General features: G+C 42.3%; 1 protein-coding gene across 1 annotated transcript in view; it reads left to right on the plus strand.

Annotated features, from left to right (window-relative positions):
• The window catches only part of CNTN5 (contactin 5), a 544,075-nt gene that overhangs the window by 495,154 nt on the left and 23,289 nt on the right, over positions 1-25,632 (plus strand). The window contains exons 17-19 of the mRNA XM_077805582.1: positions 1,247-1,317; positions 3,545-3,779; positions 13,872-13,981. Of these exons, the coding sequence (XP_077661708.1) occupies positions 1,247-1,317; positions 3,545-3,779; positions 13,872-13,981 (416 nt within the window). The remainder of the gene's footprint in view (positions 1-1,246; positions 1,318-3,544; positions 3,780-13,871; positions 13,982-25,632) is intronic.

Genomic DNA, 25,632 nt, shown 5'->3' on the forward strand with positions numbered 1-25,632 from the left:
TCTTCTTTTTTCAGTGGAAACCTGCTAAAGGCTCCAAAAGTCCATACAAATCAATGTTGACGTCTGTGTGAGCTTCCAGCATCTAAACTCTACCATACTATTATTGAACTTAAGCCCTTAATGATCAACACAGGAAATAGAGGGAACTGTGTGCATTTATTTAAATGTTTTTCCCTTTGTAGTTCAAAGGCGCAGTGCTACCCAATAAATAAGCTAAACTGCATACAATAGGGTCTTAACGGTTAATGCCTCACAATACCTTTCTGTAGTTGATGTATGTACTAGTGTGTGAGGAAGAAAAGACAAGATTTCTATCCCAGAATGCTTTTAATTAGATAAAGAATGTAGGCATAAACCACACACAGTACATAAATTCATGCCACATAAGTCATTTTAGGAGCTTCAGTAGATGTGGAAAAGGAGAGAAAAGAAATTCTATGAATCCAAGGAAAGCTAGTATTTTCCAAATTGGGAAAGCATACAGTAACCTAGCCCATACTGATGATAGCTGTAATATTTTTTTCTATGTAGCTTTGATATCCTCTCAGATATGCTACTGTGTTGGTTCTATAAATTCATACATATCTGTAAAGCAAATCAAGAAAACTTAATGGCCTACATTTTCAAAAAAGACTAGTGATTTGGGGTGCTTTTTTTGTTGAGTGTCCAACCTGAGATGATAATGAGTGCTCGGCACTTTACGAAAATCAGGCCTCATGAAGGTGTCTCAGGTTGGACTCCCAGAAATTGAAACACCTCAACTCACTGGTCACTTATGAAAATTTATGCAAATTTCAATATTCCTGTGTGCAACCTTTTCCCTGAACACTAAAATACTTCAGAGTTCCTGGCATTTGCTTTTCTAGGTGCTTTAAAAACACACACACAAACATGTACAAATATTAATAGGATAATTCCAGAAAAATAATCTTAAAAATCAACAGCAAATTAAAATGTGGGATAACGGGGAGAACAGTTGTTGTTATTGTTTTTTAAAGTAACTTTGTTTCCTAGAATATTTCTTCTCTTCTCAGCAGTTTGTATTCAGTTTGAACTGACTAAATTTTTTGCAGGATTCCCTAAAATGCAATCAGAAAACTCAAGCAAGTTCTCTTTACTGCAGTGTTCTGTCTTTTGTTATTTTTGACCTGATTTGACAGTTTACTGTCTTCTGGAGTAGGTTATTACTATGGGGAAAACTTCAATAACTTGGACATTCTGTTTTTTTTCGCTTTTTTGTTCATAGTTCCAAAGACAGCACCAGCTAATGTAAGTGGCAGAAGTGGAAGACGGCATGAATTAGTAATAGCATGGGAGGTAAGGACTCCTTTTGATTAAAGGCCCTGTTTCATATTGACTTACTGAGGGCAAAGTAAGGAGTACTGTCCTGAGGTTCCCTACAGCAAATCTTATCAAGATATGAATGTTAGGGGGCTTATTCCTTCACCCACTTACTTCCCTGGTCCTTCTTGCATGAACAGAGAGCAACAATACCCAAAGTCCAAAGGTGGAAACAATTCAATGTTTATTGGGGTGAACTTCTAGCAAGCATGATTCCAGTTTCCTTCCTTAGTGTCCCCCTTCCCAGCCTTACCTGTGTCCCTGTTCCCATTCCCCCCCTTAGCAAAACATGATTCCAATTTCCCCACCCCCACTCCCTGTTCCCATTTCCCCCCCTTACTTCCTGATTGACTTGAGTTCTGCTTAGCTATACCTTAACCAATCATTTTACTGAAATTTAACTAACCAATCCTAACATATTGTAACATGATTATTTAACCAATTATAGCCCACCACCTTAATTAGTTTACACCCAGCAAAATTAATTACACAGCAGACAGAAACAATCACAGAACCAGACAGAGATTATACAGACAAACAATAGGGAAATGGGGACAACAATGATAGAACAACACAGAAATGAGGATTTCACATCCCAGCTATTGATAAGGGAGTTCTTGCCAGACAGGATGCTATCAAACTAAGTTTCCTTTCACATCTTCTAAGCACTTCCCTTTCTCTGGAGGTGATAGGCACTATCAGGACAGGAGTGTATTCCTAACAGTCCAATAGCACCTTATTTCAGTGTGACTAGGTTGGAATGTGAGGATGTGACCAGTCGCTTCCCAGTTTATGGCTGCCTCTGCTGCTTAGCCAGGGGCCTTAGCCTAAGAACAGGGCCTCAGACTGTCACAGTGAGAGAAGGACCTTACACCGGCAGACAGTGATTTTGATTCTTTCTTTTATAGCTCTATAACTAGCTAAGTGATAAGAATACACCTAAATTCTTAGAGTATAGGCCTTTGCAGACAGGCCTGAATATCTATATCCTAACAATGAACACAAAATATCATTTCTTAAATGTGTGCTAAGTTCTCAAAGAGGTTCACATTTCCATGTGATGAGAGGACATCTTGGAGAATCTACCACTCTGCCCCCAAGTAAAGTTTATTCATTTTTGCTTTCCTTCTCACTCAGTCTGCTAAAGTTGATCTGCCTCAATCGATGTGCTATGAATTCTGCACAAGATGCAGTGCTAACTCAGCATGTGAGAAAGAGACTACATCTACATTAACTCCTCCCTCTGGTAGGAAGGTAGGAGAGAACACTGAAAAGCCTACAGAGGGCCAGAGTCTTAATTGATGTAAATTGACCTAATTTCATTCTATGCTGATTTACACTACCTGAGGATCTGTCTAATAGGTTATCTTCCCAGCCACCATCACACAGCATTCAGTTTGGCATTCTGTATTGATTTGCCCTAAACTGAAACCATTATTTCCGTAACAAATAATGCAAACCATAATGAAGCCACTTTCACCAGCCTGAGAGAATGCATTCTCCAATTAGGCAGAAGATTTCAGTGCTTTCCCCTGTTTTCATTTAACCTTGTGTCTTATAAGTATCTTTCTGCTATTACTGTTTGTAACACATCACGATATGCATCACAACTTCTTACATTAGGTAAAGTCATTAGCCAAATTAGTAATAACATCCAGGTGTTTCATATGTTTTAATTATACACAGCAGAGTGAGTGCACTTAAAATTTTCTTTTGTTTTAAAAGATTTCTGCCATTTCCAGTGATATTCCCTACCTCTCCATAGGGAATTCCACCAGAAATGGTAGCTATTCTTAATAGTAACACTCAAAAATTGGATAACTAAAAATCAGAGAGTTGGATTTGTTGCTAAGGACTGATCCTGGCACTTAGAATCATGCCTTCGTCTGTGAGCAGTCTCATCCGATTCAGGGCAGATTAATCAGTGTGAGTAAGGGTGGCAGAATCAGCCACTTATTAGATACACCGGGGTAGAATCTCAGCTGGTGTAATTTGTCTTTGGTCCATTGATGTCAGTCTGCCTCACCAAAACCTATAGAAAAGACTGCCCTTACCAGGTAAGCTGTACTGAGAACAGTTCTGTTACGGCTGCTTTACATGATCACCTCTGTTAAGAAGCCAGTTTATATTTGCTCATTGTGATTGCTTCCAGTGTAATAAGGTTTAAAATATCTGCTGATTAATTGAACTTTCCTTTTTTTAGCCAGTATCAGAAGAGTTTCAGAATGGGGAAGGATTTGGATACATTGTGGCTTTCAGACCGAATGGAACACGAGGGTGGAAAGAAAAAATGGTGACATCCTCAGATGCTTCAAAGTTCATCTATAGGGATGAAAGTGTGCCTCCTCTGACTCCCTTTGAGGTGAAAGTTGGTGTATATAATAACAAAGGAGATGGACCCTTCAGCCCCATTGCGGTCATCTGTTCAGCTGAGGGAGGTTAGTCTGAGAGCTTGTAAAGCTGGTCTGCGTGTCATAAAGTCTATATATGCAATAAGAATAATAATTAATAGTACCGTGTTTTTCATCCATCGATCTCAGAGCACGTTACAAAGGAGATAAGTATCATTATTCCCATTTTGCAGGCAGAGAAACTGTGGTACAGGTTGGTAACATGGCTTGCTCAAGGTCACCCAGCCAGCCAGCGGCAGAGCTGGGGCTAGAACCAGGTCTCCTGAGTACCAGTTCAGCGCTCTGTTCACTGGGCTACACTGCCTCGTATATAATAGTCAGACAATAGGTTTATCATATTAAATAGAGGCAGCCAGCTGATGGAAAAAATATTTTTAATAAAAAGGTTGGCTTTGCTCCACTATTGTTTTGGGGGTCCATGTAATTCAGTATTTACAATTTATGTCAAACAGATGTTTACAACATCTGATGGTTTCATAAATTCTCAACATCAATGAAAAGGAGTACTTGTGGCACCTTAGAGACTAACCAATTTATTTGAGCATGAGCTTTCGTGAGCTACAGCTCACTTCATCAATGATTCTTTCTTGGGAAACTGGGACTAAAAAGTGCACAGCATGTGTTTTTGGCTGTTCTTTATTTTTTGCTACTTGTTATTTTCCTGTGTAAAAAGTTTGTTACTAAAACAGGGTTCACAAACTATATTTAGTGGTCAAACACTCACTGTGAATAACAGACAATGAATACTTTATGAACAACCGAGAGCCCGAAAATTATTCTGGAGATTATTCAGCAAATATTTATGGATAAAGACTATGGGCTCAGCTAGTTGTAGCTCAATTGGTTTCCATGGAGTTCTGCTGATTTATACTCTCAGAAGATCTGGCTCTATATTTACAGAAATCAGACTGTGAAGATTCACATATAGAAGAAAAGGCAGGCAAATATTATTCACAAGAAATTAGTTGACCCACTCTAATATTAAAGGCTGGATTCAGAAACCCTCCTCATGTTGAGTAGTACTTTACTCTGCAAGTAGTGCCGTTGCTTTCAGTGGGACCACTTGATGTTAAGTAGAAAACTTGGAGTTTTATTTTCATATTATCTCACAACAAATGGGTAACATTTTTTCTGCTAGATTACCTATTACTACCCTTCTTTCTCAGTTAATTGTATTTTTTCTGATACCTTTATGCCAAAGTCTAAGAAGATTGAAATTTTGATTCCTTTAAAGCAAGTGTCAGTAATCTACATGTGTTTAATTGTTTGGATCAACATTATAAAATATTCACATTACTATAAAAATGAGAACATCTTAAAATCCAAAGTAAATCAAAATGATATCTGACTTCCCAGTACTACTGGGACATTTTTGTCAATCTGCATTTGACTTTATTGTCACTTAACAGACAGTGAAGTAATATCATTTATTCAGATGTTTTTATTATTTTTAACAATCCAAGTCACTGATAAGAGAAGCAATTTAAAAAAAAAAGAAAATCAGAGCCTTCTATGAGGCAAGAGGAAGATATTTTGCAATGAAAAAAATTAATTTATAAATGCCACCTGTTATTTCCCTATTTTGAATGGCAAGTATTGAAGATTCAGGTTTAATAAATAGTGTTACATTTAAAGTCTGTCTGTTAGTTATTTAGAGAAAACTGAAAATGGGATCCTTGGTAATATAAAAAAGTCAGTATTTCTGAAGTTTACTTTAAAATAAGAAAATTGCAAATGATAACTCTAGAATTATTAATTTATTATTAATTTTCATTTGTTTTATCCAAAGTAGAGTAATCACTTATGGGAACTCCGTTTTCTTTGACACAATTCAATCATTCAAAAATACCCACCCATTATAACTTGCTAATTCAATCTGTGTCTGTGTGTGTTGGTACCTTATAAGTATCCTAAGTTGCTGTACTCAAAATTAAAAGGAACAAAGAAACAGGATTTTCGTTTGGAAGCAGGTACTGAACAAAGACCAGTAGTACCATATATATCAATCTTGGGGGCTGATCTGGCAAGCCCTTATTCTAACTAAAGTGCCTTCAGTAAGGATACTTGTTATTCGTAACCAGTGCTATCCACTCTTGTGTAAAGGGCCAACAGAAAGCCCAATGGTAAGATTATCAAAAGTGACTTAGCAGTCAAATCCTTTCAGGCTCTTAAATGACTAAGGGCCAAACAAACAAAGGTATTCAGGTGCCTAAAGATTCATATAGGTTTGTAGTGGGATTTTCAAAAGTGACTAAGTAGATTGGGCACCTAACTCTCTTTGACTTTCATAGAATCATAGAACTGTAGGACTGGAAGGGACCTCGAGAGGTCATCTAGTCCAGTCCTCTGCACTTATGGCAGCCCTAAGTATTATATAGACCAGTGGTTCCCAAACTTGTAGCTCCGCTTGTGCAGGGAAAGTCCCTGATGGGCCGGGCCGGTTTGTTTACCTGCCGCGTCAGCAGGTTCGGCTGATTGCAGCTCCCACTGGCCGCGGTTCACTGCTCCAGGCCAATGGGAGCTGCTGAAGCAGCGCGGGCTGAGAGACGTACTGGCCGCTGCTTCCAGCAGCTCCCATTGGCCTGGAGCAGTGAACCGCGGCCACTGGGAGTCGCGATCGGCTGAACCTGCGGATGCGGCAGGTAAACAAACCGGCCCGGCCCGCCAGGGGCTTTCCCTGCACAAGCAGCAGAACAAGTTTGGGAACCACTGATCTAGACCATACCTGACAGGTGTTTGTCTAACCTGATCTTAAAAATCTCCAATGATGGAGATTCCACAACCTCCCTGGGCAATTTATTTTAGTGCTTAACCACCCTGAGTGCCTCCTGTTCTTCTTGTGGTGTACCCAGACAATAACTGCACCACAACTAAGGTGGGGCAGAGTTTGTCTGGGGCTTACCCAGGAAGGACAGCTCTGCTTTATGGGCGGGGAAGGAAGGAGGTCAGAAACTGTTGTAAAAAAAGATGCTCAGTGGTCAGCTTTGCAGCAATAACTCCCCCTCCCCCTCCAGGAATGTGAGGTCCGAAGGGCATAAAGGTACAAAACCTGGCTGGGGCAAGTCTCTTTGTTCCATGCAGAGTGGAAGCCAGCACCCACCCTCCCTCCCCTAGTGGAGGTGAATGGCAGGCTGGGTTAGGACCTGCTGTGGGCATTACTCTTGTCGCTCCTTTTATTTCATCAGGACCTGGTGAACTGAAGACATCTTAATTGTCTAAATTATTTTTAACTTGTTTTTTCCTTAGTTTAGTCTCTGATCCTACCTCAGTTTCACTGGCATTCACTTTGTTAGGTGGTGGATCACTACTACCTTTTCCAGTGAAAACTGAAATAAAAAAGTCATTTAACGCTTCTGCCATTTCCACATTTTCTGTTATTGTTTCCCCTCTTTCCCCCTGCCCCATTAAGTAACGGACCTACCCTGACTTCCTCTTGCTTCTAATGGATTTATAGGATGTTTTCTTGTTACCCTTTAGGTCTCTAGCTAGTTTAATCTTGTTTTGTGTCTTGACCTTTCTAAATTTGTCCCTACATGCTTGTGTTTTTTGTTTAGATGCATCCTTTGTAATTTGACCTAGTTTCCACTTTTTATAGGGCTCTTTTTTTGCGTTTGGTTCAACGAGGTGGTCTCTTGCCATACTTCCTATCTTTCCTACACAGTGGGAGAGTTTGCTCTTGTGCCCTTAATAATGTCTTTTTGAAAAACTAACAATTCTCTTGAACTGTTTTTTTCCCCTTAGACTTGCTTCCCATGGAATCTAACCTACCAACTCGCTAAGTTTGCTAAAGTCTGCCTTCTTGAAATTCATTATCTTTATTGTGCTGTTTTCCCTCCTACCATTCCTGAGAGTCATGAACTCTACCATTTCATGATCACTTTCACCTAAGCTGCCTTCCACTTTCAAATTCTCAACCAGTTCTTGCCTATTTGTCAAATCAAATCTAGAACAGCCCCTCCCCTTTCAATCAAAGTTAATGGTAGTTAGGTACCTATCTCACTTAGCCGCTTTTGAAAATCCCACTAGACACCTATCTGCATCTTAGGCACCTAAATAATACTTCTGTAAATCTGGCCCTAAGCACTTAAGTCACTTCTGAAAATTACTCAGGCACTTTTGGAATCTTTGCCCATGTGTACCCATTAAGTCTCACTCGAGCCCTCAAGCATATAAGTTATCTTATTTCAAAAAGAAAGAAAGAAAGAAAGAAAGTTTTATAATTTCACACAGTAATATAATAAATGCTGCTTTAGACTTCCAAAGAAATGAGGAATCCAGCTCTTCCCAAGCCATGAACTCCACTGGGCAGCTATTAGAAATGATGATTTTTTTACCATATTGTTATAGACCAGCTAGCACTTTGGAGCGTCAATCCCTGAGTGGGGCTTCTAGTCATTAGTGTAATGCAAATAACATAGAATGAAAACTGACTGTACAAAGAAGTTTTCCATATAACTTTGTACTGACTCATTCAGAGCTGTCAGAGTAACAGCCGTGTTAGTCTGTATTCGCAAAAAGAAAAGGAGTACTTGTGGCACCTTAGAGACTAACCAATTTATTTGAGCATAAGCTTTCGTGTATGATAATCAAGGTGGGCCATTTCCAGCACAAATCGGATCTGTGCTGGAAATGGCCCACCTTGATTATCATACACATTGTAAGGAGAGTGATCACTTTAGATAAGCTATTACCAGCAGGAGAGTGGGGTGGGGGGAGAGAAAACCTTTTGTAGTGATAAACACCCATTTTTTCATGGTCTGTGTGTATAAAAACATCTTCTGTATTTTCCACAGTATGCATCCGATGAAGTGAGCTGTAGGTCACGAAAGCTTATGCTCAAATAAATTGGTTAGTCTCTAAGGTGCCACAAGTACTCCTTTTCATTCAGCTAGGTGGAGAACCTAATTCCATAATTATTTTGGGGGGAAGAAGTGGGCAGATGGCACATTTCAGGGCTCTCAGAGTTTTACTACTTGATCTGTTTATGGACTGAAAATAAAGCATTTAAAGAAGACAGCAAAATATATTATGTGAGATGTATACTGAGACAACAAAGTCTGAAAGATTTTCTGGTTAGCTCAAACACTACTTGTTTTTCATTCTCAGCCTTCATTAGAAAATAAGCCAAAGCCTTTTTCTTCTAATTTAAGAGAAAGAATATGAAATTACATACTTTTAAGTATGGCCACTATGGCTCACATTAAAACTTTACGTTCATGAGGTGTAGTTCTGAGGATCAGTTCATAGCTAAAGCTGAGCTCCATGGGATTTATGTGAACCTGAAAATTAATAAATTGGCATCTTAGTGGTAAAATATAATGGATAATTCCCTACCTTCGCCAGCTGATTTATCTGGATTAGAGCCTGTAAAAGTTCAACTACAGGTGTCTTCACGGAATTTTTAAATAAGGAAATGATAATCCTTATGCTAAGGAGTTTACTAAATACTCCTTTGATTAATGCACCGTTGGGAAGTCATATGTGTAATCAATATTATAGGCACAGCCCCCATATTATTTGGAGAATTCCAGCTGTTATGTCACTTATTACAAATGTATTATTTATATTAATGAACCTGATAATGCTGCTATAAACTTTTAATCTATCAGAACTTGATTTTTTGTCAATCAGACTGTCCATTTTGTATTCTACCAGTGCAAGAGAAATGTTTGCAAGTTAATTAATATCTTCAGAAGCAAAAGGTTGCTTCTTTTGCAGCATAACATTCAGTAAATTATCAACACACTGGTATTCTGTGATGGAGTCAGGAGAAGGAAATAACAGGGTTATAATTGCAGAGAGCATACTTTTTTCTGAACTATTGTTTGGACACTCAACTAATCTTCTGAGAGCACAAAACATTTTTATGCAGTGGCAGAACCAAAGCTTAAAGATGAACTGGAAAAACAATCACTGTTTCAGATGCCAGATTAGTACCAGGATAGGTTTATAGACTCAAACAGTATTGGATAGACTGCAAAGGGCCTATCTGATCACTGACGCACAAGGGATTAGATCAGGCCTCCTAGTCCTATTCATGAATGGGGACGCTCCATGCATATATCTCCGACCTTCCTCCAAAAGAGGGGATGAGCCATCTCTGTGGCACCACTTGCATCCCCCCATTCTGGATCCTGTAGAGAGTCTGCGCTGGGAAAGGGAGTGTAGATTGAACAGACTTGAGAGAAGACTAGGTTGGCTGGGGGGACAGGTCCAAGGGACTGCAAATTGTCCCACCTCTGGCCCTGTAGAAATCAATTAAGAAAAAAAGATATATAGTGTATCCCTGCCCTATATTTTCTTTTCTGCAGAGAAATGACATCTCCCTTAGGATTCCAGAGGGACCCATATCTAAAGAATGGCCCTGGTAGCACAACTCCAGTGGAGTTTCATTGCATGGGAGGTATGGGCAACAGTGCAAGGGCAGAGAGAGGGAGAGGACTGCTACACAGATGATGCTGACCTTCTACAGGTGTCCTGGGGATCAATACAGATCCCTGGATGTGTGAGGTTTGGGGATGTCCCCAGTGGTCTTTTCTGCAAGGTGACCAAATACTACACCTTTCTCTCCCTGACAGGATGATGAGGGAGAGATCTTTTCCAGGGAATCCGCTTGGAGATTTCCTTCCTCTGAGGTCTCTGTCACAGAAGGGGATGATCTTGGCCAAGGAAATTCACTGTTGGATGAAGTCTCTTGCTCAAATATGTGGAAAGAACTGGGGGTAATGAGGAAGGGCTCCTGGCTAAAGAGCTCAGATTTTACATCAGGAACCTCTGTAAAAACTCCTCTCTGGCAGTAATATGGAAAGGGAACAGAGATTAGTACTGGAAGTGGCTAAACAAGGAGACTTGGTTGAGGCTGTGTTCCACAATGGGTTTAAAAGATTGGTCTTGCCTGAGTTGGGCCTGCATTTATTTTTGTTTTAGAACCTGTTTCCATAAAATTAGCTAACATTGAAATCTTTGTGGGGAAACACTCTGTGGAATGGTGGCCAGTTTACAGTTGCAAATAAACACCTACTAATGCTATGGAACCTGAGAATCAGCTCCTGTTTCAATTACCTGACAAATTAGAATTCAGGATTTCCTTTTTGAAACCTAACGCAATGCAGTGAATGCAGTTCCCCAGTCTGGGTTAGGTGTTAATGTCATCAACTGTTGCAGGATACTAATGTTACTCTAACTCTGGTCTTGCAAATGAAAAGCAATGTCTTTGGGATATTGCACAGGGATTTTAAAGGTCTTACTATTTTTTGTTACATTTAATCAAGGAATGTTAAAGGGATTGTTAAGGAAGCTGGCCTTTTTTCATCAGTGTGACCCCAGGAAGATATCAGTAAATGTAACATAATTAATAAGAAGATATTAATAAAAGAATATGATCATAACATCGACAGCAATTATGGAAAAACCTAATGAACCTGCCAAACTTATCATCAATGCTAGACATACAATATAAATCATGACATTATACTGAGCCATGGATTATTTTATATTATAGCAAATTATATGGTCCTCATCCCACCTGAATCAGTAAAAATTGCCGTTTCATCTCCATAAACTTTCAGACAGTCATAATGTACCTTATTTCTAAAAATATCATTTCTGTCGTTTTACTGAACATTTACATTCCTGGAGTCTAATATCAATTAAATTGAAGTGAATAATTGCCTGACATGTGAGAAATGCATTTACCTCATACATATATATATTTCTACTTCATATACTGAAAACAATTATGTATGTATATTAAGCCCTTTGTTTCTATTGTGAGCAATGCATAAACCTTCTCTAGCGAATGCTATGAAAGAGAAATGATTTCTCCATTTTTAGAAAGTGTTAAAAGCTGCCACCCAACATTTTGTATACATAACAAATTATTTCTCGCACTGTAGTCTTCCCTAACAACAACACAATTGCTTCAATAACATAAAAACTATAAAACGGCTTTTGTAGCACAAATCTTAGTAGTGCATAAAATAGAAAACAGAGTGCACCTATTGAACAAAAAATATCATGCAGAATATATTTCTTTATAGCAAACTTTTAGAGTCCAGAAGATCATACTGCTTATGCCGTGTAAACATTATTTCTTTTCATTTACTACATCAAAAGAGCAATCTATATTTTATACTTAGCAATAATGCACCATTATTAATGTGCATGATTTTGAATAGTCAGAAGTTCTCACTTTCTTTAGACACAGCTTTTAAAAAACAAAAAAGCAAACCAAACCAAACAAAAAACTGAGCAAAAGGAAAGGAAAAATCCCCAAAAGAAATGTCAGGGAGAAGATATAGGTCAGCAGTGCCAGAGCACATAATGTAATACAAAATTGGGTGGGGGGGGGAGCAGGATGGAACAGTTACTATATAAAGATTTATATTAAACTCCTTACTATGGCAATTTGATCAATTACCAAAATGTATAATTTTAACACAGGCTGTGCCAAAAAGACACTCTTTTTCTGTAATCATGTTAAACAAGCCCTAAAACGCATCTTTTAAAAAGCTCTTTATAATGTAAAAGCCAGGGCCTCCAAATGATCAGACTGACACATTACAAAATGTAATGAGGTATGTTAGGCCAAGAAACAAATTACAGGCCTTGTTATTCCAGATTAATCTGAATCCATTTTTTTTCTCAACAAACAAACAGACCCTGGAGGGTGGTGATTAGCTACTGTGTGCTTGTGCTCTAAGGTAAAACATTCTCACTGAGTTCTATATTCTCATCTAAACATGTTGCAGTAAGATTTTTTTAATTTCACAGGGAATGAAAATTGCCCCAGGTGCTAAAGCTCTAAGATCTAGTAAAGGTCCAACCTAAGTGATACATAGGGGTTTTTGTAAACCCTCTGCAAACACAATACACTCTGTAAATCAAGATGACCATACAGATCTATGCATATATCACGGATGGCCAAACATACCGACCCTCCAAGATGCATAGGACAATCTTCAGAAGTTTGAGAGCTGAGGCACGCCTGCAGGGTTCAGCGCTTCAGCCCTGTGGCAGGGTGATGGGGCTAGGGGCTACTGCCCTGCAGGGTCAAGGGGGTCTCAGGGCTTAGCCTCACAGGGCACGCCTGCCAGGGCTCAGGACTTCAGCTCTGCTCCCACTGAAGCCCCAAGCCCCAGCAGGAGCCTCCCCTGGGGCTGAAACCCCAAGATCCCTCTCCTTGCTGGGCGAAGCCCCACCACCCTGCCACAGGGCAGAAGCCCTGAGCTCCCCCAAACAGTCTGGTAGGTGGAGTCTGTGGGTGTGTGGGGGCTCCAAGAGCCACACTTTAACTGTAAAAGAGCCGCATGTGGCTCACGAGCCGCAGTTTGGCCATCCCTGGCATATATTGTCTCTGTAGCTCTCCCTACAGCTTTCAATGTGTATTTTTCCTATTTTTATCCCTGATTTTACTTTTCTTATTGCTGACCAACTTGGGTGGTTTTTAAAGGTTTTCCTTAACACCAATTTTATGCAATTTAAAATCTGTTAAAAGCAAAGCTAGCTAGAATCAGAAATCAAAAAAGTTCCTTTCCTTCTCCATAGGAAGGTGTGTATCCCATGTTTAAAAATGTGTTTACATATGCCAGCAACCTGAAGTACTAACATTCTCTTAAAAAGTGCATTTGCTTTACATTTCAGTACATCTCTGGGTGTTTTTCAGCCGCTGGTTTAACTCAAGAGTCAGGTCATCTGAGCACCCCATGTAGCTTTCATTTTCAACTGATGCAAAGGCAGAGAAAAGGACAGAGAAAGAGTGCTCTATTTACTTCTGCCATCCTGCAGATCTGTTGGTGAAGGCTTAGGAGGAAAAATAATCTTGAAGATAAGAATTAAAGGTTACTGAAGAGAAATCAGCCATGGAAAAGGGGTTCTTCATTGTGTACCTTGCTGGGTCCATCTGTAATAAGATATTGATGGAACATGACACAAATAAAGAAATATAATAGAGATAATCTTTTTATTTTGTTCAGTTTCTCATACACACAACAGTCACAATACTTTATTCTGGGTAATAAGGTACAATAAAGGAAGTATATGACACTTTCAGTTGTAGTGCTTTTGATAGATACAAGTTGTTACAGTAGAGGTTTATTATTTCATTTTTTCTTAACACAGAACCCAGTGCAGCTCCTACTGATGTCAAGGCTACAGGTTTGTCTGTATCAGAGATTCTGGTTGCGTGGAAACATATTAAAGAAAATCTAGGAAGACCACAGGGATTTGAGGTATGAATACAGAATAACATAATAAAAAGCATTGTTATTGTTGCTAACATTGCATTTTGCTAAAGTTTGGAATGGTGAAACTTCAGTAGACGTTATGCTCATAATATATGACTATCTGTAGGAAAACAAGGGCTATAGAAAACACAGCTGGGGTACTGGAATAGCCTTTATTGCTTGTTCATGCTTTTAAACAGTCCATTGCAAGCTCTTATAGGGTCCCTAAGGGTACATCGACACTGAAAAAAACCCTTCTGTAGCAGCGAGTCTAAGGGCCCAGGTCAGCTGACTTGGGCTCATGGGGCTCAAGCTGTTGGGCTAAAAACAGCAGTGCAAGTACGGTGGTACAGTCCGGTACACTGTACAGCAACATATTGATAGCCAGTATGGCATACTGGAAAGACACGGGAGCAGCCAGCGGCCCCACACCTGAAGCTCCTCTGGTGCAGCTGTACTGCCCCCAGCCCCTCCCCCTGCCTTCCATGGAGCTGTGTCTCCTCCATCTGTACAGCGGCAGCCCCGCCAGAGGACAGATCTGGGGGCGGGGCTGGGAGTTGTAGAGCCCCGCCCCCCAGGCCTGTCCTCCAGCAGGCTGCTGCTGTGGTACACAGACAGAGGACGGAGACGCAGCTGCGTGGAAGGGCAGGGGGCGGGGCTGTGGGTTCTGCTCCTTTCCCCACTGCGGTTCGCGGGAGAGCCCTGAGTAGAACAGCAGCAGCTCCTCCGGTGGCTGTACTGCCCCAGACCTGTCCTCTGGGGACAGACGGAGGGGACGCAGCTGCATGGAAGGGCAGGGGGTGGGGCTGGGAGCAGTAGACCCAGGCCGGAGGAGCTGCTGGCATGGGGCTTCCCAGCCGCCCCACATTCTGCTCCTTTCCCTGCTGCGGTTCCGAAGTCTCTGGTGCAGCAGGAGGAGGAGGACAGAGTCCCCCCAGGCAGTGGTGAGCTGCAGCCGGTTCCCACCGGTTCGCACGAACCGGTTGTTAACCCGCTTCCCTGCAGGGGGCGCTGAGGCTTTGATGGGCTCTGGCCGGGAAGTGATGTAATTCCTCCTCTGGCCACAGGGGCGCTGCGCTGCGGGAGCCACGTGGGCTGCCGCCTGGCCCTGGGCACGAGCCCTGTTGCTGCTGCTGCTCCCCCAACCCCTGGCCCAGGGGCTCCCGCTGCTGCCTGGTTGGTCCCCTCTGCTGGGCCTGGGCTGTGTCCTGCTGCTCTCCCCATGAATACCCACCCCCTGCCCACAGCCAGCCCCTGCCGCACCCCCTGCCCTGTCTACAGCCACCCCCTGCCTGCCCGCACCAGCCCCTGCCGCACCCCCTGCCCTGCCCGCACCCAGCCCGTTTCCAGCCACCCCCGCACCTCCTGCCCGCGGCCAGCCCCTGCCACACCCCCTGCCCACAGCCAGCCCCTGCCACACCACCTGCCTGCAGCCAGCCCATCTCCAGCCACCCCCGCACCCCCTACCCTGCCCGCACCAGCCCCTACTGCACCCCCTGCCCTGACCGCAGCCAGCCCCTGTCTCCAGCCAGCCCTGCACCCCCTTGCCTCCAGCCAACCCCGCACCCTCCTGTCTCCAGCCAGCTCCGCACCCCTGCCCTGCCCGCAGCCAGCCCTGGAGCCCCTGCCTCCAGCTAGCCCTGCCCACGCCCCTGCCTGCAGCTGGCCCCACATCCACTGGTGCCCTGCAATTCCCAGGGTAGTAACCCTGCACACCTGCTTCAATGAGGGGGCCAGGGAGCAGCTGGGAACCACACATGTGCACACCCTAGGGTGACCAGACAGCAAATGTGAAAAATCAGGACAGGGGGTGGGGAGTAATAGGAGCCTATATAAGAAAAGGACCCCAAAATCGGGACTGTCCCTATAAAATCGGGACATCTGGTCAAAGTAGCACACCCCCAGGGCGTGGCGGGGACCCACACATGTGAAACGGAGCTCATTTCTAGTTCAGGCCCATTTTTCAAAAAGAACTTTAGGCAGGGTTAACATACATCCGTATTTTCCCGGACAGGTCAGGCTTTTTGGTTCTTAAATCGCCGTCCAGGAGGAATTTTTAAAATTTACAAATACAGATGTCTGGTAACCCTGATGGTACAAAAAATACATACTGGGGCACATCCCTTAAATCAGAACTTTTTATAGGGAACCGGTTGTTAAGATTTTGGCAGCTCATCACAGCCCCCAGGTAGTGTGGGATGTATCATGGGAAGGGGGTGGGGAGATCATGGGGAGGGACTGGGGGAACCTGGGGCTCCGGGCTGGGGGGTGGGGTAGGGAAGAGTCACATGGAGGGTCAGATGAGGATGTCTCGTGCCTCCACCCCCCTACCGATAAGAAATGGATTTTATTTGCACAAGTGGCTAAAAATAGCAGTATAAACATTCCTGCTCAGGCTGGGGCCCTGGCTCTGGTACCCTGAAAGAGGGGAGGGTCTCAGGGCCTACCCTTCAGCCCAAGAGGGAATGTCTCTACTGCTATTTTTAACTGTGTAGCACAAGCCAGAGTCAGTTAACCCAGGCTCTGAGACTGGCTGGCTTGGGTGGGGAAGGGTGTTACAGTGTAGACATACCCTAGATGGTCCCAAAGAGTTGAAAGAACTGCAAGTCAGCTAGTGTGATGACTTCCCTGGCTACAGAAGTTTAAGTGTGGACAATTTTCAGGTCTAAGCAACCTGTTCAAAATAGTTATTTACTGAGAGACATCCCTGTGCATTGCACTCCTTGAGCAAACATAGAAGACACAATCACTGTCTTTTTTAGTGTGCTTTCTTAGAGATTATTGCTGTTGGTGATGGCTTGGAGGACATCTGCTGGACAGAAAATTGCTGGGATAGGTACCATAAGGCGGAGAAACCTGTTCAGTCACCACAAGGAAGAGAAGCTCTACTTCAGGGATTGGCAATATTTGGCATAGGGCCCATCACAGAAAACTGCTGGCAGGCCGGGACGGTTTGTTTACCTGCAGCATCTGCAGGTTCGGCCAATCACAGTTCCCACTGGCCGCGGTTCGCCATTCCAGGCCAATGGGGGCTGCGGGAAGTGGTGGCCAGCATATCCCTCGGACCTTGCTGCTTCCCGCAATCCCCATTAGCCTGGAGCGGTGAACTGAGGCCAGTAGGAGCTGCGATCGGCTGAACCTGCGGACGCTGCAGGTAAACAAACCGTCCCTGCCCACCAGCAGATTATCCTGGCAGGCCACGTGCCAAAGGTTGCCGATCCCTGCTCTACTTCAACGCGTTGTTTCCCTGGTGTTGAGGTAAAGGACTGGATTTGGAAATGGAACTGGCTGCTCTTTCAAATCGAGCTTGGAACCAAAACTACAGGGAGTGGTTTGGAGCTGAGAAATGTTGTGTTAATTTAGATGGAATGTATGGACTCAAAGAGTCAAAGATATAAACCAGTCACTGAACAACACTGAACACTTTTAAACCAGGTTTGGGATTTGATATGCAATGGGATAAGAGGGATGGTCCTCATATGTATTGGTAACTGGTTGAAAGATAGGACACAAAGGGTAGAAATAAATGGTCAATTTTCAGAATGGAGAGAGGTAAATAGTGGTGTCCCCAAAGAGTCTGTACTGGGCCCATTCCTATTCAACATATTCATAAATGATCTGGAAAAAGAGGTAAACAGTGAGATGGCAAAATTTGCAGATGATACAAAACTACTCAAGATAGTTATGTGAAGAGCTACAAAAGGGTCTCTCAAAACTGGATGAATGGGCAACAAAATAGCAGATGAAATTCAATGTTGATAAATGCAAAGTAATGCACATTGGAAAACATAATCACAAGTATACATATTAAATGATGGGGTCTAAATTAGCTGTAACCATGCAAGAAAGAGATCTTGGAGTCATTGTGGATAGGTCTCTGAAAACATAATCACAAGTATACATATTAAATGATGGGGTCTAAATTAGCTGTAACCATGCAAGAAAGAGATCTTGGAGTCATTGTGGATAGGTCTCTGAAAACATCCATGCAATGTGCAGCAGCAGTCAAAGAAGCGAACAGAATGTTTTGAATACTGTGTGCAGATGTGGTTGCCACATCTCAAAAAAGATATATTGGAACTGGAAAAGATTCAGAAAAGGACAACAAAAATTATTCAAGTTATGGAACGGCTGCCATATGAGGAGAGATTAATAAGACTGGGACTTTTCAGCTTGGAAAAGAGACGACTAAGGGGGGATATGATAGAGGTCTATAAAATCATGACTGGTGTGGAGAAAGTAAATAAGGAAGTGTTATAACACAAGAACTAGGAGGGCACCAAATGAAATTAATAGGCAGCAGATTTAAAACAAACAAAAGGAAGTATTTTTTCACACAATGCACACTCCACCTGTGGAACTCTTTGCCAGAGGATGTTGTGAAGGCCAAGACTATAACAGGGTTCAAAAAAGAACTAGATAAGTTCATAGAAGATAGGTCCATCAGTGGCTGTAAGCCAGGATGGACAGGGATGGTGTCCCTAACCTCTGTTTGCCAGAAGCTGGGTGATAGGGATGGATCACTTGATGATTACCTGTTCTGTTCATTCCCTCTGGGGCACTTGGCATTGGCCACTGTTGGAAGACAGGATACTGGGTTAGATGGACCTTTGGTCTGACCCAGTATGGCTGTTCTTATGTTCTTATATATAGAGACCTCAGTGTGCTTAGTGCCATGGAAAATGCACCATTAAAAATCCTTTTAACCTTTCATTAAAGAAACAGAAAAGAAGGGAAAACAATTATAGAATTTGAAAAGTAAAGTATTAAGTAAGGCTTTCATTTTAACAACATTCCTTGCTCACTTTTCGTTTAGCGGGAAAGTTTTTAGAAGGAAACAAAACCCATGTTTGACAGTCTTGTAGATGGTATCAAAGATGGTATTAACAACTGTGCTTTCTGGGGAAAAAATAATATGTTAGTTGGTTGGGATGGACCTGAGCTGTTGTCATTGCTGCTAATCTTAAAGTCCAATCCTGGTTCCTAAAAGACAAAGCAAAAGACAAACACACACAAAAGGGTACAGAAAAGAACAGCAAAGATAGAAAATGCTATTTCTGTCTCCGGTGATGACTTTCACCAGCAACCTCACTGCTGGAAAAACACAGGCCCAGCACACAGTTGATCAGCCACTCCAAGACCCGTCAAACGTACTAGCATCAGGCTGTTTAGGGCATTGCATTTAGTTGGCTGTCTGGTTTCCTTCTCACAGCAGTGTGGCAAAGTATGCAATATTAGCTAACTAAGTCAGACTTTTATTAAACCGAAGGCAAAGAGAGAGAGAGAGAGAGAGAGAGAGGAAAGGAAAGAAATAAGGTGAAGAAGGAAAAAGACACAGCTGGCAGGGGGTGAGGAAAAGTCTCACATCCCAGAGAGTGTTTGGGTTTTAGCCAGAGCCATGGCAGTGTCACTGGGTCTCTCTCTCTGGCCCAGTCTGGTCAGGACATCAATCAGGACTAGTACAAAGAAGGTCTGGGGTCTCAGGAAATGGCCACGGTGGCAGCCGTGATGGTAAAGCTTACTACAGCGGTTGTTGGCAGAAAGCTGTTTCTTCTGCTAATTTCCCCCCAAAGTCTTTTCTTCTTAAGAATCTCAAAAGGGAGTGTTGGGTAGAACAGTCCATCCTCTAGTTATCTTCTCCCCCAATAGACCCAATTTCCAACACACCAGTTTTGGTTCATTGATTTCCAGTCTTCTACTCCTCTTGTTTGCAAGTCATAATCTTAACAAAGCCCTTGAGTGGTATCAGCTAAACCCTTTTTGTTTACATTAATTCTGTCTCCGTCTCCGTCTGACATCTTTTCTTAAACAATTTTGTATAACAGGTCATTGTGGCAATTTATGAACTTTCACTCATTTTTTATAGTTGAGCTTACATTTAGAGTAAATGTGTAGGCCCAGTTATCGCCACAGGACTCAGATCCACCCAACTGGAACACGAGCACAGAGTTGAGCTTGTGATTCAGGCTTATTTTTGTTTTTAACCCTATCTATGGGCTACCGAAATTTGTTTAACTTAAAGTTAATAAATATCAACAGTAGCGTGTCTGGGCTTGACCAAGGAAATAATGGTATCCTAGTATGCATTGCTCTTGTTGTAAATAGCATCCTAAACCCAATTTCTAAGCTGCATTTATTTTCATTTTAGACTCATTTAAAGAAAATCATAATCACTTCTGAAGCTCTCAAAAGTCTAGGAAGAACCATTATCAAGCAAATATATATCAATGCAACTTACACCTCCTTATCTTTCCCAGTTATTAAATTTGAGTGAAACCAAGATGGAACTGGTACAGAGTTATGTGGTTTTTTAAAACATCTTCATATCTGATACTCACAGTTCAGAGATTCAGTTAGAAATACAGTTGGAGTACAGGAGTTGCATTAATTGCCTCAATCTGCATCCAGGTTGTTTCCACTTTATGAAAACATGTTACTGTGTAACATCGACAGACCCTGGTCATCGCGGGCAGGATCGAATTTGGGACCTCTGGAGCTAAATGCATGAGCCTCTACTGCATGAGCTAAAAGCCATATGCCCTTTCGGTAAGGCTGTAGAGCAGACTCATTAATCTCTAAGTGGTCTCAGTGCCACTAGATGGGACAGAACACCACGATCCAGGAGGTGCATGAGTTACAACTGCATCAGGGTCTGCCATGCTGTATTGCTGCCACTTAAGCTTATGCTTAACCACGCATGCTTAAGCCCCTTTGACTTCAGTGGATGTTGGTCCAGGCAATAAGTACACAATTCAGAGGAACCATTTTTAGAGAGTTCTTTGTTCTCATATTCCCGTAGTTAAAAACATGTCTGTTTCCACCTTTCCCAGTCCCTCTTTTATACTGTTATTCACTGGAGTGAAGTTCCTGAAAGTCATAATCCAGATGCTCAGATATTGCATTTCGTCCTGAACCAAACAAAGTCCAAACCGGAGAAATCAGTTTTAGGACAATAATGAAAGAGGATTCTAATTGCATCCAATTAAATATGAAGAAATATCATATCTGGACTAGTGTCATAGTCCAATCCAATATACACAAATATATTGGCTTTGCCTGTATTACTGCTTTTAAAGATCATACCAAATAGCTTAAGGCCATATTGTACCATCTCACGCAGTAAAAGTCAGAGAGAGAAACGGAGGAGAGTAAACTCTGGTAATGGAGCCAGTGAGATTTCCTATGAGAGCTCTTCCTGGGAGGAGAGTGAAAGGGGGTTATATCCTCCAAACCCCGGAGATCCTGGGGTTGTGCAGTAAAAGGAAGTTTCAGCCAGACCGAGGGGATTGCCTATCCATTCTTCTGTCCATTCTCACCACCAGCATCACAGCTTACTCAGGAATCATGATGACATCAGCTAACCTCATCATGCTTGTCCAGTATATTTTTTTTCCTCCCTGGAGGAGTGAAAGTGCAGAACAGATGTTAATGATGCTACCAGCAGCTTTAACCTTAGCTGGATTTTCAGCTGGAAACACCACCAGTTTTGGAGGGAAGCAAGCAGCCCTGTCCCCATTGACCCAGCCTCATCCTAACCATGCAGTGGTTATGTCCTTGTTGTGGCTACTGGGTAGGAATGTAGAAGGCTGGTATGTTGGCTTCTCTGCTTCCTTTTGCATTTTTGTGTTTCTGTGGTCCCCTTCTACTCCTCACTGCAGTAAGTGTATCTTTTCTATTTATTTGCATTCCCAAATATGTTTGTGGATCTGTCTATTGTAATCATACCAGTCAATGACCCTGATCTATCAACCCAGATCTTTTTTTTATTATTATCCTGTGTTTCATTTACCATGTAATTCTCCACACTGAATTCTGCAAACCACTTATCAGTCCTGGCTTGTTATATTTTAGTCACACTCCTTCCTTGTGTTGAACGTGCCCCTTTCCCTGTGCACATGACTTGCTACTATCCGGAAAAGTTGGTAACATACGGTGTTCCATTTATTACAGCTAACTGCTATATAAAGAGAACAAAATTATGCCTAGTACAGATTGTAGTGGCACTGCAAATGTACCTCTCTCCATTCTGAAGTCTTTCCACTCACTAGTAATCTTTGTCTTCAGTCTCCAAGATAGTCTTTTATCCTCTGAATAGCTTGCTCACTACACCCTGCCTTTTAACCTCAAAAACGAGGCTTTGTGTAACACCCTTTCAAAAAAATGTGATGTCTAAATAAATTATGGCTACTATTTTCCCTGCCCTTATCCCATTGATTTCATTGATTCTCAACATGTTGAGGTTTATCTCAGCCTTTCCACATTTATTCTGTCTTGAATGAAATAATTAGACTTTTATTTCCCAAATGAAAGTGTTTTCACTCATGATGACAACTCTTTCTAGAAGAATATAGCTTTGAAATCATCTTCCTTTTTTGTTGGTCTGTCATATAATACTGCTTCATATAGCAGTGAACATGTTAATTTGTTTGAGATGGTTTCAAGTAGGTAGTTCACTGGGCTTTCTTCAGACCGGGATTGTCTTCCTCTGTGGTTGGAATGTCCTTAGGACATCTGGAGTGCAGTCTAAATAATAAATATTACCTGCTTCAAATCCTGTGTTAGCTCACTTGCAGAAATGAGGTTGGTGATTATTATTAGCATTGGTGTTTATTACTACCGTCTGCTTGTGCTGTGCATCTAGTTTAAACTGATAGTCTGGGGTTTTCAAATGAACCGCAGGGAGTTAGACACCTAATTCCCATTGGATTTCAAGTCATGAGTGTAGAAATCATGGAAATACAATTTTTTCCCTACTCCTCCTTTCCCTGGTGGGCATGGGAGTAAGTTTCTGTTTCCTTTTTCTGGGTGCATCTTACTCTTCTTTATGAGTCAACAGCTAGGGGATTCAATGTTCCTCCCACACCAACAGTGCCAGAACCGGGGGGGGGGGGGGGCATCCATTTTTGGTCACAGGCCTGCCCCTTCCCCTCCTCTTCCCCTTGAAGGCCCTGCCCCCCCGCAATCAGGCCAGCAGATGGAGCCCAGCTAGGGAGCCAAGACAGCATGGGGCATTGCAGCATGGACCCTCCACTTGCCCAGGGTGGGGGAGGGGTCCAGAGCAAACCTCAGCCCATGTCCCCACCCTGGGGCCCCTCTCCCCGGGCAGGTGGAGGGTCCATGGCTTCTGGCTTGCAATGCTCTGGCTTTTGGCTTGGTTGGGGGTGAGGCCTTGGGTAGAAGGGGCCACAGAGGGGCCCACCCCACACACACACTTTTAGGAAGGCTCTGCCACCGCTATGCCACACCCAACCCCTGTTCAAAATTTTCCTGCAGACAAAGGGGCATTTCAGTGAATAGCTCCATCTCTTCCTCACCCCACCAGCCTCCAGCGGAGTTTTCAGCTGAGCAGCCCGTATTCTGTCAAGTAGGAGAATAAGACTTACTCCCTCGCATCCCCAGAAGGCCAAGCAAGAGGGAATGAGATCCAAAGATAGTATTATTGACTCATTTGAAGTGGAGAGATTTGAATGGCAAGGGCTAATGGTTTGGAGGACTAGCATAGGTCATTGACTCTAATCTCCATTTAGGCTTGTAAAAAAACCCACATAGCTCACCCAATGTGACTGGCAATTTCTATCAGGAAGTCCCAGAAGTGCAACGGGAAAGGGTCTTGGATTGAGAATCATTGGCAGCAAGGTCAAAAATAGCTTGTAAAATGCCTGCCCTCTCCCATGGTCTATTTCCCTTCACATCCCCTAAGAACTAATTTAATTCACAAAAGATTTTTAAAGTGTTATTGTCCATGACACATTGTTCACTGTGAAATGACATGGTGCTGGCTGAATCCATGAACAGCAAACAAAAACTGCCTGAAAATCCATCTACTTCGTAAAAGGCGAGTTTGCTAAATGTTCTAGTTACAAGTAATTGCTGATGAAGAATAACTGCAGCCCACAGGTAAAATGCTGCCCTTGTGTTCAAATGCTATTGAACCGTGAGCAAAATGACTTGAAAGCATCAAAATAACAGCAAGATGCTACATTCTCATGCCTCAATTTGTATTCTGCCTGTGGTCAATACAACCTCTTTGGTCTTCACATTTCCTGTCTGTTTAGCAACAGCATTATTAACTAGATGTTTTACCTTTTGAATGTTTGGTCTCATGTCAATGAAAGTGACAGAATAGTTACTAGAGATGGACAAATCAGCAATGACCCAGTTTCAACTCCATCCCCCTTTGCACTTTGTATTGGGAAGCAATGAAAGGCAAAGTAACTTGTCCAATTTCACATTGTCATCCCTGAAAGGCAGCACTAACAGTTGTCACACAAGTTTTATTCCAAGCTTGTTGTGCTCATTTATATCTTCCAAAGCACACATTATTTCTGGCTTCAGTGCGGATTTGTTAGCAGCCTCTGACCTTGCTAAAAATATGCCAACAATGCGTTGATAAATAAAGCCAGTTTGTAAGCTTCCACAAAATAGTTCAAATAATAGAAGACATAAACAAATGTGCATCGAAGTTTGCCTGACAGCAGCTGTTTACCAGACAGACTGATTTAATATTTTTGTGGGGACTTAGGAAAAACCTGCGGCAGAAGTGAAAACAGATATGTAGCCAGACCCAACAAGAAGAGTTAGTGCAGAGGTTGTTTTCCTTTCCATAGGGTGTGTGGCTAACACCTGTTTTTAGAATCCTTAACAAAGAGAAAATTACCTGTTGGCCTCAGGCATTAGTTGCTTTCCACCCATCACTAATGGGGAAAAAATTGAAAACCTAATCAGTTGGCAGGAATAAGGGCTTTGGTGTTGATTTTTTTTCTCCCTTTTCATCTCTGAAAAGCTAAGGGCTGAGATTTAAATCGCAGACAAGATCACAGAGCTGTTGTGTCAATGTCATTGAAATTCCCCCAAGAGTTAATAGCTTGAGGCTCAGATTAGACCTAGTTCAAAGATCACTTTGCCAAACAGTAAATTCAGAGAATATGGAGTACCATTTTCAGATAGGGTTATTGAACATAATGACTATTCATAGATTCATAGATTTTTAGGTCAGAAGGGACCATTATGATCATCTAGTCCAACCTCCTGTACAAAGCAGGCCACAGAATTTCACCCACCACTCCTGCGAAAAACCTCTCATCTATGTCTGAGCTATTGAAGTCCTGAAATCATGGTTTAAAGACTTCAAGGAGCAGAGAATCCTCCGGCAAGTGACCCGTGCTCCATGCTACAGAGGAAGGCGAAAAACCTCCAGGGCCTCTTCCAATCTGCCCTGGAGGAAAATTCCTTCCCGACCCCAAATATGGCGATCAGCTAAACCCTGAGCATATGGGCAAATTCTTTCCTTGGTAACTCAGATCCCACCCCATCTAATATCCCATCACAGGCCATTGGGCCTATTTACCATGAATATTTAATTACCAAAACCATGTTATCCCATCATACCATCTCCTCCATAAACTTATCGAGTTTAATCTTAAAGCCAGATAGATCTTTTGCCCCCACTGCTTCCCTTGGAAGGCTATTCCAAAACTTCACTCCTCTGATGGTTAGAAACCTTCGTCTAATTTCAAGTCTAAACTTCCTGGTGGCCAGTTTATATCCATTTGTTCTTGTGTCCACATTGGTACTGAGCTTAAATAATTCCTCTCCCTCTCTGGTATTTATCCCTCTGATATACTAATAGAGAGCAATCATATCTCCCCTAAACCTTC

This window comes from Eretmochelys imbricata, chromosome 1, assembly GCF_965152235.1.
Source record: "Eretmochelys imbricata isolate rEreImb1 chromosome 1, rEreImb1.hap1, whole genome shotgun sequence".
Classification (NCBI taxonomy): domain Eukaryota; kingdom Metazoa; phylum Chordata; order Testudines; family Cheloniidae; genus Eretmochelys; species Eretmochelys imbricata.